This window comes from Hyperolius riggenbachi, chromosome 3 (assembly GCF_040937935.1).
Source record: "Hyperolius riggenbachi isolate aHypRig1 chromosome 3, aHypRig1.pri, whole genome shotgun sequence".
In the NCBI taxonomy this organism is placed as follows: Eukaryota; Metazoa; Chordata; class Amphibia; order Anura; family Hyperoliidae; genus Hyperolius; species Hyperolius riggenbachi.
In genome coordinates, this window is record NC_090648.1 from 395,853,055 (window position 1) to 395,870,554 (window position 17,500).

The 17,500-nt window shown below is 43.7% G+C and overlaps 1 protein-coding gene across 1 annotated transcript in view; it reads right to left on the bottom strand.

The window, feature by feature from the left end:
- The window catches only part of RARS1 (arginyl-tRNA synthetase 1), a 687,757-nt gene that overhangs the window by 140,912 nt on the left and 529,345 nt on the right, over positions 1-17,500 (bottom strand). The window contains exon 12 of the mRNA XM_068277415.1: positions 5,855-5,960. Coding sequence (XP_068133516.1) covers positions 5,855-5,960 — 106 coding nt within the window. The remainder of the gene's footprint in view (positions 1-5,854; positions 5,961-17,500) is intronic.

Below are 17,500 nucleotides of genomic sequence, written 5' to 3' on the forward strand. Positions count from 1 at the left end.
GTAAAGGGGCTGGATAAACTTTTGACCTTCATAGAAATCTTTAATATCTTGAAAACTATAACAGATAAAACTGTGATTTTTGCAGCATAAACCTGCCGCTAACAAATTGTACAATTTTTGTGTTTAAAAATAATTGCTATTATCTTCAAAATGAAACTCCCGTTTCATCTTTTACCGCCACAGTTTACTTTAAATAAAATTTCCCCACACAATAGTCATCATGTTGGACAATGCAGTACAGTGTACATCCTGCAACATGTATGCATGCCTTGATCAGCGGATTGAGGGTGTTTACTGTTGCCCTGGGTGTGTGCGTGTTGCTCATTTAGAGGCGGAAGTCGCAGAGCTAAATAAGCATCTCGCAACACAGACGCATACACAACATGGAGATGAGCTTGGATCTCACAATCCAGACACTGGATGGAACCGGTGAAGATGAGGTGGGTGGAGTAAAGCCGAAGCAAGGAGCAGAGGTAGCCGCTAGTTGGGTCTCAGTTAGAAGGGGTAGGGGAAAAAGTGGCAGGGAGGCTAGTTCCAAGTTGTCCCTCACTAATAAGTATGCTTGTTTGCATAATATTGGGGAGGATGATTCAGGAGTAGCAATGCTGCAGCAGGATGTGCTCCTTGGCAACCAAGGGGCAGACTGCTGCAACGAAAAAAGGGAATAGGAGTGCAGCTAAGGCTAGACAGGTACTGGGGGTAGGGGATTCAATTATTAGGCGCACAGATAGGGTAATCTGTCGAAGAAACCGTGAATGCCGTACAGTCTGCTGCCTCCCGGGTGCTCGGGTTCGGGGTGTAGTGGAAATAATTGACAGATTATTGGGTGGGGCTGGGGAAGACCCAGCTGTCATGGTACACATTGGCACCAATGACAAAGTTAGTGGGAGATGGAAGGTCCTCAAAAATGATTTTCAGGTACTTGGAGATAAACTTAAAGCAAGGACCTCCAAGGTGGTGTTCTCTGAAATACTGCCAGTGCTACATGCTACATCTGAGACACAGAGGGAGCTTAGGGAGTTAAATAAGTGGCTGAGAAATTGGTGTAGGAAGGAAGGGTTTGGGTTCCTGGAGAACTGGGCAGACTTTGCAGTCGGCTACAGGTTCTACAGCAGGGATGGGCTGCACCTTAATGGGGAGGGTGCAGCTGCATTGGGGGAGAAGATGGCTAAACGGTTGGAGGAGATTTTAAACTAGGATCTGGGGGGAGGTGGGAGGATAAAGTCTCAATATGTAGACAAGATAAGGTAAAAAGACAGTGGGAGCCTAACATTATGGGGGGTGGAGAGGGGGGTGGGGACAGTGTAAAGATTAAAGGGAAGGTTCAAGCAAAATAAAAAAATGAGTTTCACTTACCTGGGGCTTCTACCCGCCCCATGCAGCCATCCTGTGCCCTCGTAGTCACTCGCTGCTTCAGTCCCCCGCTGGCAGCTTGCTGACCTCAGAGGTCGGTGGGACGCATTGCGTACATTTTTACGCATTCCCGCTAGTGCAGGAACATTAACACATACATTTTTACGCATTACTGGTTTAATGCGTACATTTTTGGTAATTTTGACAAGCTGCCAGCGGGGGACTGGAGCAGCAGTGAGTGACTACGAGGGCACAGGATGGCTGCATGGGGCGGGTAGAAGCCCCAGGTAAGTGAAACTCAGTTTTTTTTTTTGCTTGGACATTCCCATTAAGGAGGTTGGTAAAACTTCAAGTAGCCCATTTCATGTTAACAAAATTGGTAAATGTGGTGGTAAAAATATAAAGTGCATGGTAACCAATGCTCGGAGCCTTGCAAATAAAATAGACGAACTAGAGTTCTTTCTGAATAACAAAGGCTATGACATTGTGGGAATAACAAAGACATGGATGGATGAAAGCCATGACTGGATAGCTAATTTAAAAGGATACAATGTATTTAGGAGGGATAGAGCAGGGGAAAAAGTTGGAGGGCTTTGTCTCTTTGTTAAGAATTATTTTACAGCTGTCCTCAACGATGAGATGGAAGAAGATTGCGAAGATGTGGAGTCCGTTTGGGTAAATATTCATGGTGGAAATAAAAGTTGCCAATTGCTTATTGGGGTATGCTACAGACCACCTCATATTAATGAAGCTGCAGAACTGCGTTTACTACAGCAGATTGAAAAAGCTGCAAGTAAAAATGAGGTCATAGTCATGGGCGACTTCAACTTTCCAGACATTGACTGGTGTATTGAGGCTACCCATTCTGGTAAAAGCAGCAGATTTCTGGCAGCACTACAGGACAATTACTTGACTCAAATGGTAACGGAACCAACTAGGGTGGATGCGTTACTGGATCTGATCATTTCTAATAGACCAGACAATGTATCAAATATGCAGGTTCAAGAACATTTGGGAAATAGTGATCACAACATAAAAACCTTTGATCTGGTGACTGATAGGCCACGGGGCAGCGGAACCACTAAAACTATGAATTTTAGAAAAGCAAAGTTCAATCAAATTAGGCAGGCACTAAGTTTGGTGAACTGGGATAATGTGCTACAAGGGGAGGACACTGAAGGGAAATGGCAAGCTTTTAAACTTATTCTTAATCAATATTATAGTATGCATATTCCATATGGAAACAAAATGTCTAGGAATAAAAAAAGACATCTATGGATGAATAGAATGGTTAGGGATAAAATGAAGAGGAAAAATAATGCCTATAAGGTCCTAAAACAGGAGGGGACCGAGGCTGCACTAAGCAATTATAAGGAGTGCAATAAAAATTGTAAAAAAGAAATTAGGCTGGCAAAGATCGAAGCTGAAAATCAAATCGCTAGGGATATGAAATTTAACCCAAAAAAGTTTTACAAGTACATCAACTCTAAAAAAAGAAAGGTTGACTGTATAGGACTCCTAAAGGATGAGGGTGGGAACTCAATGGTGGATGACCAAGGTAAGGCAGAGTTATTAAATGCTTTCTTTGCTTCTGTCTTCACAAAGGAAACAGCACTGTTGCAAATTACAGAGGCAAAAGAGTCTCAATCTTCTAACTGTAATATTAAATACTTAACGCAGGAAGAAGTGAAGGCAAGACAAAATAAACTAAAAATAGAAAAGGCACCTGGCATAGATGGCATGCATCCTCGGGTCCTAAGGGAATTAAGTTCAGTTACAGATAAACCCCTTTATCTTATCTTTTGTAACTCTCTTTCAACTGGCAGAGTCCCAGTGGATTGGCGTACAGCCCACGTTTTACCATTATTTAAGAAGGGCAAAAAAATCAGATCCAGGAAATTATAGACCTGTAAGCTTAACATCAGTTGCATGCAAACTATTTGAGGGGTTACTAAGAGATAATATACAGGACTTCATAGTAGAAAATCTTATTTCTCAGCATTAACATGGGTTTACTAAAGACAGGTCCTGTTTGACTAACATGCTCAGCTTTTATGAGGTAGTGAATGCGAATATGGATATTGGGAATGCTGTAGATGTGATATACCTGAACTTTGCAAAGGCCTTCGACACTGTTCCCCACAAACGTCTGGTGCAAAAGTTGAGGCTGCAAGGACTGGGGAAGAGTCTGTGTTCATGGATAGGGAACTGGCTAATGGACAGAAAACAAAGAGTTGTGGTCAATGGATCGTACTCAAAATGGGAGATTGTTAGCAGTGGGGTCCCACAGGGGTCTGTACTGGTTCCAGTGCTCTTCAATTTATTTATTAATGACCTAGTAGATGCAGTAGTGAGCAATGTTGCTATTTTTGCAGATGATACAAAATTGTGCAGAATCATCAACTCTCAGGAAGATAGTGTCATATTGCAACAGGATCTGGATAGGATGGCTATATGGGCACATAAATGGCAGATGAAATTCACAACAGGATCTGGATAGGATGGCTATATGGGCACATAAATGGCAGATGAAATTCAATGTTGAAAAATGTAAAATCATGCATTTTGGTCGTACCAATGGTCTAGCACCATACAAAATAAATGGGATACAGTTGGGGACATCAAACTTGGGAGAAGGACTTAGGAGTACTCATCAACAACAAGTTAAATAATCATACTCAATGCCAAGTCGCTGCAGCTAAAGCTAACAAAATTTTGGGATGCATTAAAAGGGAAATAAAAAACTCGAGATGCTAGCATAATATTGCCCCTGTTTAACTCTCTAGTAAGGCCACATCTGGAATATGAAATTCAGTTCTGGGCACCACATTACAAAAAAAATATTGCAGTTTTAGAGCAGGTGCAGAGACGAGCAACAAAATTGATACGTGGGATGGAAGGTCTCGCTTACCAAGAAAGGTTAGATAAACTGGGTTTATTTAGTCTTGAGAAAAGACGCCTTAGAGGGGATCTAATTAACATGTATAAATACATCAGAGGGCAATATAATAGCTTGGCGGATGATCTTTTTGTCCCTAGGCCTTCTCAAAGGACTAGAGGACATGATCTGCGCATGGAGGAAATACGTTTTAGCCATTTATTTAGGAAAGGGTTCTTTACAGTAAGAGTGATTAAGATGTGGAATGCATTGCCATAGGAAGTTGTTATGGCAAACTCCATACCTGCATTTAAAGGGGGCTTAGATGCTTTCCTTGCGTTGAAAGACATCCATGGCTACAATTACTAGGTAATGCCTAATGATGTTGATCCAGGGATTTTATCTGATTGCCATCTGGAGTCGGGAAGGAATTTTTCCCTTTTGGGGCTAATTGGACCATGCCTTGTAAGGGTTTTTTCGCCTTCCTCTGGATCAACAGGGATATGTGAGGGAGCAGGCTGGAGTTGTACTTTGTACTGGTTGAACTCGATGGACGTATGTATTTTTTCAACCAAAATAACTATGTAACTATGTAAATCAAAGCTCTCTTTGCAGTACACATGGGAACAAATGTAGCACTTACCAAACGCTGGAATTTTTATTTGTGCATGTTTTAGGGGGGCCAACTGTAGCCAATTTCCTCAGGCATGCATGTAACTATTGAAAAGAAAAGTGGAGCAAAAAATATTCTAACATAAAAGACTGTGGGCCGGATACAATTCACTTTTTCTTCTAAGTTTCTCTTAAAGAAAACCTTTAACTTTAAAAAGTTCCCCTGGGGTGTACTCACCTCGGGTGGGTCAAGTCTCCAAATCCTATCGAGGCCTTCCCTGTCCTGTGTGCGAGACCGCTGTGCTCCTCTGAATACCAGGGATGTAAAGATTTACCTTCCCGGCTCCAGCACAGGCTCAGTATTGCCTCTCCGCTAGAAGATAGGCGGAAATAGCCGATCGCTGTCGGTCCGCTCCACTGCGCAGTCGCAAGTGTCCTGCGCCTGCGTAGTAGAGTGGACCCGACAGAGATTGGCTATTTCCGCCTATCTTAATGCTGAGAGCCACAAAAGCGCCCCCGCTGGAGCCAAGGAAGGTAAATATATCAAGCCTTGCCAGGCTTGTCAAACCAGGATTGTGGGACACTTCGGGGGAGCCAGCGCTGGATTGCCTGCAGCTACATGGATAGGGGAAGCCTAATTTGGACCCTGAGGCTTCCCCCTCCCGAGGTAAGTACCCACCCAGGGGATTATTATTTTTTTATACAGAGTCTCTATAAGAAAAAAAAATCATCTTCTGTTTAAAATAACATTTAAGCACTGGAAATTAATTTGAAATTGAAAAAGTACTAAAAAGTAGGTAAAAAATAGTATTTTCTTGCTTGCTTAAATGGCACTTTATTGTTACGGTGTGAAAATATCACACAGGAGAAAGCTTAGGGAAAAAAATGGGCCTTAGTGTGAGGGCCATTACTTAATTGATACTGAAAGCCAAACTGTTTTGTAGGGTATGTCCAGGATTTCAGAAACAAAAAATAGTTAGATGTCAGAAATTCATACATTAACACATTTACCTTATCCCTCTCTTTATCCTTTAGTTTGTCCATAGACCGTTTCAGACCCTCTTCTAATAAGTCAATCAGTCTCACTGTGTCACCAGATCGGGTTTTAAATTTTTTCCTAAAAAACATTTTATTACTGATAATGGCACTGTACCATGAGAGTAAAAATGGGTATATAATATACAGACATTGGTACACATGACAATACAGACATTGGTAGACAATATACTGTAAGATAAAGTGAGAATTATATGGTGATTCACAAAACTTGGAAACGCAAAGAAGGAGAGAGCCTTGGTCTTGTAAGCTTACAATCTAATGGAATAGAGTGTTGTACCATGTTAGCCATCAGTAAAAGCAAGAAGTTTTGAATCAGGATGATACCATTCATTGGCTAACATAGATAAACAAACAGTAAGCTTTTTAGCTAATAATAAGCCCTTGTCGGACTTGGTTCCTGCATATACTGACAAAATCTAAAAAAAAAAAAAAAAAAAAAAAAAAAAAAAAAAAAAAAACTTACAGTGGGATGTGAAAATTTCAGTTAAATATATCATATAGGAGACACACACAGTGATATTTGAGAAGTGAAATTAAGATTGTTGGATTTACAGAAAAAGTGCGCAATTATTGTTTAAGTACAATTAGGCAGGTGCATAAATGTGGGCACTGTTGTCATTTTATTGATTCCAAAACCTTTAGAACTAATAATTGGAACTCAAATTGACTTGGTAAGCTCAGTGACGCCTGATCTACATACACAGATGAATCCAATTATGAGAAAGAGTATTTAAGGGGGTTAATTGTAAGTTTACCTCTTAATTTTCTCTGAAGAGTAGGAACATGGGGGTCGCAACAACTCTCAAATGACCTAAAGACAAAGATTTTTCACCATCATGGTTTAGGGGAAGGATAAAGAAAGCTGTCTCAGAGATTTCAGCTGTCTGTTTCTACAGTTAGGAACATATTGAGGAAATGGAAGACAACAGGCTCAGTTCAAGTTAAGGCTCGAAGTGGAAGACCAAGAAAAATCTTGGATAAACAGAAGCGACAAATGGTGAGAACAGTCAGAGTCAACCCACAGACCAGCACCAAAGACCTACAACATCATCTTGCTGCAGATGGAGTCACTGTGCATCGTTCAATCATTTGGTGCCCTTTACACAAGGAGATGCTGTATGCGAGAGTGATGCAGAGGAAGCCTTAAGCATAAACAGAGCCGCTTGAGGTATGCTAAAGCACTTTTGGACAAGCCAGCTTCATTTTGGAATAAGGTGCTGTGGACTGATGAAACTAAAACTGAGTTATTTGGGCATAATAAGGGGCGTTATGCATGGAGGAAAAAACACAGCATTCCAAGAAAATCACCTGCTACCTACAGTCAAATATGGTGGTGGTTCAATCATGCTTTGGGGCTGTGGCCAGTGCAGGGACTGGGAATCTTGTCAAAGTTGAGGGACGCATGGATTCCACTCAGTATCAGCAGATTCTGGAGACCAATGTCCAGGAATCAGTGACAAAGCTGAAGTTGCGCAGGGGCTGGACCTTTCAACAAGACAACGATCCTAAACACTGACCCTAAACACTGCTCAAAATCCACTAAGGCATTCATGCAGTGGAACAAGTACAACGTTCTGGAATGGCCTTCTCAGTCCCCAGACTTGAATATAATTGAAAATCTGTGGTGCGAGTTAAAGGGGTGCTATGGTGAAAATTAGGTGTCTGCCATAACCCTTTTATCATGTACCTAACATTAGGAGCTTCAGATGCCAAGCAGTTGCAGATGCAGATATCCTTCCTGACGCATCTAAGCTAAGTGATGTGTCATCCCCTCTGCTAAGTCAAGCTGAGTTTAAAAGCTGATTTAGGCCCGGTTCACATTAGCGGTGGCCGTCCGGAATCGCCGTGCCGGAGCCGGACCGCTTTCAGAACGGACGGAACGGACTCCGGCGTCCGTTCCAACATGCGCTATTTTTTGGTCCGGCTCCTCCGGCAGCCGTATCCGGAGCGGAGCCGGACTGCACCATCCGGCCAATACAAAGCAATGAGAGCCGGAGAGCGCACAACACACTGGCTACAAAAACCGGACGTTCTACCCCACTTCCTATGCATTTTGGATGGGGACCACATGGGCCCAGCGTTAGTGGGGCAGCAGCGATTTCATGCTGGAGCTCTTTTTGGCAGCAACATGTCTGATATGTCAGGAGGCGAACAACAGGAAGGAGAGAATTCCCAGGTTTACGAGTAAAAAATGCCTGGATCCATGGTCCCAACTGCAGTCTCTGTATCCACGGATGGTCTCCACACGTCCACCTGTCTCCAACAATGACCCCAGACCCTTCTGCTGACCTCCCAGACCCCAGGTATTTACAGGATGTATATCTCCTTAAGAAACCGGATCCGGACGGCAACCGTGTTCACACCGCACGGAAACCGGATGCAAACGGACCGGATCCGGATAGGAACCGTACGGATCAGGTCCGGTCCGGATGCGGTGCGGTCCGGACATCCGGTGCGGTTTTTACAAAACCGCAAGTGTGAACGGGGCCTTATCCTCTCTCTCTCTCTGGTGTACGAGATATGCAGGCTGTGTGCTGGGTAAGTTATAACACTGCAAACCGAATAGCCAAGTGAGTGTAAACGGGACTGTAAAGTAATTTACTTTGCTTATTTGTTTATCTAACATCTTCAGCATTCCAGGGTCAGCTTCAGCAGAGAGAGAGCTGCTATGGAGCAGCCCCAGTCAGCAGAGGAAGGGGGAGGGGCAGGATCTCTGCATGAGCTCTGTATAACCTTTTCAAGCATTTAAAAAAGCAAAAGCTGCTTGGTTTTTGATGCTCCTAATTTAGGTACATGCTAAGAGGGTTATGCCAGAAAAACAATTTCCGCTAAAGTGCCCCTTTAAAGAGAATTGTCCATGCTCGGAAGCATTCAAACCTGAATGAACTAGAGATGTTTTGTAAAGAGGAACAAAAGTTTGCTTTCTTAACCACTTGAGGACCACAGTCTTTCTACCCCTTAAGGACCAGAGCCTTTTTCTCCATTCAGAGCACTGCAGCTTTCACGGTTTATTGCTCGGTCATACAACCTACCACCTAAATTAATTTTACCTCCTTTTCTTGTCACTAATACAGCTTTTTTTTGGTTCTATTTGATTGCTGCTGCGAGTTTTAGTTTTTATTATATTCATCAAAAAAGACATGAATTTTGTAAAAAAAAAGAAGGATTTTTTTTACTTTCTGTGCTGACATTTTTCAAATAAAGTAAAATTTCTGTATATATTTGTGTCCAAATTTATTGTGCTACATGTCTGATAAAAAAAAAATCCATTCAGTGTATATTTATTGGTTTGGGTAAAAGTTATAGCGTTTACAAACTATGGTGCCAAAAGTGAATTTTCCCATTTTGAAGCATCTCTGACTTTTCTGACCACCTGTCCTGTTTCATGAGGTGCTAAAATTCCAGGATAGTATAAATACCCCCCAAAAGACCCCATTTTGGAAAGAAGACATCCCAAAGTATTCACTGAGAGGCATGGTGAGTTCATAGAAGATTTTATTTTTTGTTACAAGTTAGCGGAAAATGACACAGACAAGAAAAAATAAAAAAGTTTCCATTTCTTCTAACTTGACAAAAAAAAATGAAATCTGCCACGGACTCACTATGCTCTTCTCTGAATACCTTGAAGTGTCTACTTTCCAAAATGGGGTCATTTGTGGGGTGTGTTTACTGTCCTGGCATTTTGGGGGGTGCCTAATTGTAAGCACCCCTGTAAAGCCTTAAGGTGCTCATTGGACTTGGGCCCCTTAGCGCAGTTAGGCTGCAAAAAAGTGCCACACATGTGGTATTGCAGTACTCAGGAGAAGTAGTATAATGTGTTTTGGCATGTATTTTTACACATACCCATGCTGGGTGGGAGAAATATCTCTGTAAATGACAATTTTTTGATTTTTTTTTTTATACACAATTGTCCATTTACAGAGATATTTCTCCCACCCAGCATGGGTATGTGTAAAAATACACCCCTAAACACATTATACTGTTTCTCCTGACTACGGCGATACCACATGTGTGACACTTTTTTTGCAGCCTAGGTGCGCTAAGGGGCCCAACGTCCTATTCACAGGTCATTTTGAGGCATTTGTTTTCTAGACTACTCCTCACGGTTTAGGGCCCCTAAAATGCCAGGGCAGTATAGGAACCCAACAAGTGACCCCATTTTAGAAAGAAGACACCCCAAGGTATTCCGTTCGGTGTATGGTGAGTTCATAGAAGATTTTATTTTTTGTCACAAGTTAGTGAAAAATGACACTTTGTAAAAAAAACAATAAAAATCAATTTCCGCTAACTTTTGACAAAAAAATAGAATCTTCTATGAACTTGTCATACACCTAACAGAATACCTAGGGGTGTCTTTTTTTTCTAAAAAGGGGTCACTTGTGGGGTTCCTATAGTGCCCTGGCATTTTACGGGCCCAAAACCGTGAGTAGTCTGGAAACCAAATGTCTCAAAATGACTGTTCAGGGGTATAAGCATCTGCAAATTTTGATGACAGGTGGTCTACGAGAGGGCGAATTTTGTGGAACCGGTCATAAGCAGGGTGGCCTCTTAGATGACAGGTTGTATTGGGCCTGATCTGATGGATAGGAGTGGTAGGGGGGTGACAAGAGGTGATTGATGGGTGTCTCAGGGGGAAGTTAGAGGGGAAAATAGATGCAATTAATGCACTGGGGAGGTGATCAGAAGGGGGTATGAGGGGGATCTGAGGGTTTGGCCGAGTGATCAGGAGCCCACACGGGGCAAATTAGGGCCTGATCTGATGAGTAGGTGTGCTAGGGGGTGACAGGTGGTGACAGGAGGTGATTGATGGGTGTCTCAAGGTGTGATTAGAGGGGGGAATAGATGCAAGCAATGCACTGGCGAGGTGATCAGGGCTGGGGTCTGAGGGCGTTCTGAGGGTGATTGGGCACCCTAGGGGCAGATAGGGGTCTAATCTGATGGGTAGCAGTGACAGGTGGTGACAGGGGGTGATTGATGGGTAATTAGTGGGTGTTTAGAGGAGAGAAAAGATGTAAACAATGCACCTGGGAGGTGATCCGACGTCTGGTCTGCGGGCGATCTGATGGTATGGGTGGGTGATCAGATTGCCCGCAAGGGGCTGATTGATAGGTGGCAGTGACAGGGGGTGATTGATTGATGGGTGATTGGTGGGTTATTACAGGGAAGAACAGATGTAAATAATGCACTGGCGAATTGTTAAGGGGGGGGGGGTGTCTGAGGGCAATCTGAGCATGTGGGCGGGTGATTGGGTGCCCGCAAGGGGCAGATTAGGGTCTAATCTGATGGGTAACAGTGACAGGTGGTGATAGGATGTAATTGATGGGTGATTGATGGGTAATTAGTGGGTGTTTAGAGGAGAGAACAGATGTAAACAATGCACTTGGGAGGTGATCTGACGTCGGGTCTGCGGGTGATCTGATGGTGTGGGTGATCAGATTGCCCGCAAGGGGCAGGTTAGAGGCTGATTGATGGGTGGCAGTGACAGGGGGTGATTGATGGGTGGCAGTGACAGGGGGTGATTGACAGGTGATCAGTGGGTTAATACGGGGGGGATATATGCATACAGTACACGGGGGGGGGGTCTGGGGAGAATCTGAAGGGTGGGGGGGATGATCAGGAGTCCCTAGGGGGCAGTTTAGGGAATTCAAAAAGAAATAGCGTTGACAGATAGTGATAGGAAGTGATTGATGGGTGATTAGGGGGGTGATTGGGTGCAAACAGTGGTCTGGGGGGTGGGCAGGGGGGGGTCTGAGGGGTGCTGTGGGCAATCAGGGGGCAGATCAGTGTGTTTGGGTGCAGACTAGGGTGGCTGCAGCCTGCCCTGGTGGTCCCTCGGACACTGGGACCACCAGGGCAGGAGGCAGCCTGTATAATACGCTTTGTATACAATACAAAGCATATTATACACTTTGTATGCTGCGATCTGGACGCTAGTAACACGCCGGCGCTTCCGAACGGCCGGCGGGTTACAGCGCGAGGTGGCGGAGCCTGTCGCCGGCGGCTGATCGCGTCACGAATGACACGATCGCCGCATGACCACGCCCGCCGCCGCCGATGGCCGTATTGCGGGCGTTTAGGCCCAGTCCTTGGCGCCGCCCATCGGCTGTGGGCGGTCGGCAAGTGGGTAAAACAGAAAGAATTTGCGATAATTCAGGTTGGAGTGAGCTTGAGATGTCTCCCAGTGCATCACTGCTGAATATATGCAAATTAACCATTGTTACCCTTAGAAGCTAAACACACCTCCAGAACCGCCGGAATGCAATGATGTGTAAAGAAGAATGATATATGGAAAATACCTTCAAGCAGAATCCAGACTCTCATTGGAACCTACAGGAAGCGTTTAGAGGCTGTCATTTCTCCAAAAGGAGGATCTACTAAATAAGGATTTCATTTCTTTTTTTGTGGTGCCTAAATGTATGCACCTGCCTAATTTTGTTTAAACAATTATTGCACACTTTCTGGAAATCCAATAAACTTGTTTTCACTTCTCAGATATCACTGTGTGTGTCTCCTATATGATATATTTAACTGACATTTTTTATCGTAACAACCAACAATTTATACAGGAAAATATTGACTATTAACAAGGTTGCCCAAACCTTCGCATCCTACTGTACATATCCTGACATACAGAGGAGAAACATTCTTTAGCAGACATAAGATATTGTGTCTGACCTACAAATCCGTCCACAAAATCTGTCCAACCTACATTTCTGATCTTACTCGGAGATACACACCAAGCCGCTCACTCCGCTCCTCTAATGAACTTCGCCTGACCGTCCCCCGCATCACCCAGTCCCATGCACGCCTCAAAGACTTCTCAAGAGCCGCTCCAACACTATGGAACTCCCTACCTTCACCCATTAGGGCAGCCCCCTCCTTCAACACCTTCAAGAAGGCCCTCAAAACTCACCTTTTCACTCTGGCCTACCACCCCTCACAATTGCTCTAAACCCACTGCTGAACTCTGGTCCCCTACCTCTCGTGTCCCTACCTCTCCCTCTAGACTGTAAGCCTTTGGGCAGGGTCCTCCTCCTTTTGTGTCCTACCTGATCATGCACCTCCATTACTGTGCACCCATGCTATGCATTTGAGTGAACTCAACTTGCCTAATCTCCATGCTCCCCTCTAGTAACTGAAGCATTACCTTGTACTCATACTGTGCTGTGTGATCTGGTTTTCTTGTATTCCTGTATTGTCATATTGCTGTTTGTCACCCCTAAATATTGTCTGTAACCTAAATTAATGTCCAGCGCTGCGTAATATGTTGGTGCTTTATACATACAATAAGTAATAATAATAAACAAATGTAATTAGATGCCTTAACTGTCCCTTCAAGAGGCTTTCACAGGCATCCTGGCTTAATAGATTAGATCAACAGTCAAAAAACATAAAACAGACTCTGGTGATGGGGAGACATCGTAAATCCCTAGTTCAAACATGTCTGGAGTGACTACATGTACCATTAGTTCTAAGCTAAAGAGAACTGTGGCATTTAAAACCATCTTCCCAGCACATGAAATAAAATAAAATGCAGAGTGACAGTAAACATTATCTTACTAGCATATGAAACAAGAAATAAAAAGATAGAAAAAAATCTAAATAATGGTGGCATCCTTGTTTAAACCTTCTGCTACAGCTTTGAACCAATGTATTAATTTTGTTTCTTGTGTTATGGCCCATACTCACGGGCGAGAAATGTGGCCTGTCGCCAGCACACGTGAGCGTGTGGGCGACAGGCCGGCGACAGCTTCTCGCCAGGTCCCTCCGCGTACACACGCGGAAGAGGGACCAGCGGCAAGGCGGAAGCTGTCGCTGACGTTCCTCCTCCCCCCGCCGGGAGCTCCATGTACCTACATGGAGGTTGCTGTCGCTAGTCCGCGTACTCACGCGGACTAGCGACAGTTGCGGCGGGGGGGCAGCGGCGACTGTCGCCATGCGATTGAAAGTTTCAATCGCATGGCAACATGAGCGGCGGGCGACAGTTCGGGGTGCGCGCGTGTGCGACGGCCCATACTCACGGGCGACCTGTCGCCGCAACACGCGCGCGCCGCGTGTTGAGGCGACAAAAGTCCCTCGTGAGTATGGGCCATTAGTCTCACTTTTTTCGATTTGAAGCCACCCATTAATACAGTGACGAGAACAACGCTTAAACAGTGTCAAAGTAAACAAAAGTGTGTGGGCAATGGGAGTTCAGTATATTTTGTAATATCTTTTTTTCTGCTGTTGGTGTGTGGAACCTGTGGTGGTTTATGCGATCACATAGAGTTCGTCCATAGAATTCGTCCTGTTTCTCCCACATAAATTCCTTTGGAGCATTTTGCACACATGATCAGGTACACCAGATAAGATGAATCACAGGAAAAGGCCTTGTACTTTGTATTCCTGTTGTGTACCAGGTATTGGTATCCTGTCGGTGGAATGGATGTGTTTACAGGTCTCACACCTTTCCCAGCCAGGAACCCTGTGACAGCCTCCTGAAGTGACAATTAACCACTTTACCCCCCGCGGTATGGATTTCTCCGTCCCTTTTTCCACCCTTATAAAACCAAGGGATGGATAAATCCGTACCTCCCGCGCTACGTCTGCTGTCCGCGCTCCCGCCGCCGCCCGTGCACGCTGCCGCCCGCTCTCCCGGAGATGAATGAACGGGAAAATAGATTCCCGTTCGTTGATCTAAGCCCCCGCAATGATCTGCTTCTTCCATGAGAAACAGCGCAATCATTGTGATGCTCCCAGCCTCATAGTGCTTCCTGTAAGCGTCCCTCCGGACGCTTACAGGTCGCATGAACACAAACTCACTGTGGCCATCTTGTGGCCAAATAGTAAAACTGCACCCTAAAGCATTTTACATATACAAATACATTAGTTTTACACAATAAATTAACTCATTACCTCCCACACTCCCCAATTTATTTATTTTTTGTAATAAAAAAAAATACAATAAAAAAAACCACATAAATAGTTACCTTAGGGACTGAACTTTTTAAATATTTATGTCAAGAGGGTATAACACTGTTACTTTATAAACTACGGGCTTGTAATTAGGGATGGATGCAAAACTGAAAAAAATGCACCTTTATTTCTAAATAAAATATTGGCCGCAAACATTGTGATAGGGACATAATTTAAACGGTTTTATAACAGGGACAAATGGGAAAATACATTTCATGGGTTTTAATTACAGTAGCATGCATTATTTAAAAACTATAACGGCCGAAACCTGAAATTTATTTTTTTCCTATTTTCCCATTAAAACACATTTAGAATAAAATAATTCTTGGCATAATGTCCCACCTAAAGAAAGCCTAATTGGTGGCGAAAAAAACAAGATATAGTTCATTTCATTGCGATAAGTAATAATAACGTTATAGACGAATGAATGGAAGGAACGCTGAAAGGTGAAAATTGCTCTGGTGTTCAAGGGGTAAAACCCCTCAGTGGTGAAGTGGTTAAGGCATCTAATTACATTTATTTATGTCTGCTAAAGAATGTGTATCCTCTGTATGTCAGTATGTATAAGATGTGTTTTTTTTACATTTTGTCAGTATATGCAGGAACCAAGTCCGACGGAGGCTTATTATTAGTTGAAAGCTTATTATTGATTTATCTCTAAGTTAGCTAATAAATTGTATCATCCGGATTCAAAACTTCTTGCTTTTAATCTAAAGGAATGGGGAGGAAACATGAAATGGAGAAATATATAACATTTCTGGAAGGCCACGCTTCATTGAATCACCTGTTGGGCTTTCTATGTTGCACTACGCTGTAGGAAACCAATTTTTTTACACAGCTGACAAATATGCGTACTAAACACAGAGACTGTAATTTAAATAAAAAAAGAAAACTTTGGGGGGATACTTACCTCAGGAAGGGAAGCTTCAGGGTCCCAATGAGGTTTACCCCTCCCCTGTAGCTTCAGGGAATCTAGTGCTGGCTCCCCCGAAACCTCCCCCGACAAGCTTGACAAGCAGGAGATTTATTTATCTCTCCACGATCCTGCGTAGGTGCACTAGCGGCTCTTCGTTCGGGACTAGGCGGAAATAGTCAAGTCCAATCGTACTCGCTCTACTGTGCAGGCACAAAGAACTCGCCCGAAGGATCGTGGTATATATTTACCTTGCCACAATTTGGGGGGTCCCGGCAGGGCAACAGAGGGACAAAGGAGGACTCCCCATCCTCCTCCATCCCTCGGTTGCCCTGCCGGGACCCCCCGAATCACGACAAAGTAAATATCCTCGTTGGGAACCAGAGGCTTTCCCATCGCAAGGTAAGTACCCCCCAAGGACGTTTTTTTTTTATACAGATTTTCTTTAAGAAGATTTTAAGTGTAAAGTAGTACAGACAAGCAAAGACAAAACACAGAACATTTATATTTTTTTCTGCTGGACTGAAAGCACTTCAGGGAGGCAGCCACTTGGGAAACAAGGATCATTAGGGAGCCTTGCCCTGGTCAAAGGCCTACATCAAAAGCAACAACAGCCTTTCCAGTTCGATATCCAGCTGACCCTTACAGTAGTCATGCAAACAAGTCTGGAGAATTCTGATGGCTCAGGTAACTGCAATGATCTACACTATCCGTCTTTGATTACAGCTGAGCAGATTTAATAGAGATTTAATAGAAATGGTCATTGAAATGCAAATTATTTCAAGTTGCTTGCAGATTTCTTGAAACGTGTATGCAGCTTGAAAGGTTACTAATCAGATTCACTACATCCTGAAAATGAGTAGTCCAATTACAAGCAGCATCAATTCTGCATGTAATCTGCATGCAAGCTACACTTTGCTTATAATTGACCATCTCTGGCTGTGAAAATTGTATACTTGTTTCATCTCACAGTCAATGTATTTACTCTTACAACTTTATCAGTTTTGTAATACAAGCTGGTCTCTGGTTTACTAGTGGCTCACACGGTTATTGACTGGGTGGCCGACTATGGCACGGAGCACTTGTGCTGCCATTCAATAGCATCTTTGGCATTGCAAGTCAATCAAATGGAACGTGACGTTGCTGAAGATTAGTGTGAATTTGCCAGAAACATTCAAAAACCGCCATAGACTTCAACGGGCAGGCGATTTTCTAAAACCTATATGGGACAGTTTGTGGCCACAAAAGTGATGGAAAAATTGTTTCAAGGTGCCTAACACCTGGACGGTGGCATGCTGGAGGGGGGTCAAAAGTCCCACCAAAAATGACGTAGTTGACGCAGAGTCATGTTTTAATCTCTAAAGGGCAGAAACGACATTACATTCCTAAATTTGTGGAATAAAGAGCTTTAAAACGTCTGGCGTGTACACATCGATCAGCTAGTATAAGGGTTAGGCCCGGTTCACACTGACAGATGAAACACCGCATTTACTGCACCACAAACAACATCTGGTGAGCCAATCATTGCTTTTACTAGTTGACACCGTCAGGACATAAATGTTAGTCCTCTCAGCGGCAATCTTGGTTGCCGTGCTTGTGCGCACGTTCGCAGAAGTACATGCAATGGCAGTTTTCTGGCCCCTGTAGTCGGGCTGAGGTAGTTCAATGACAGTAAAGTGACCAAAAAAACCAAACACTGATTCTGCAGTGTGGGCCCAATAGGCTTTATT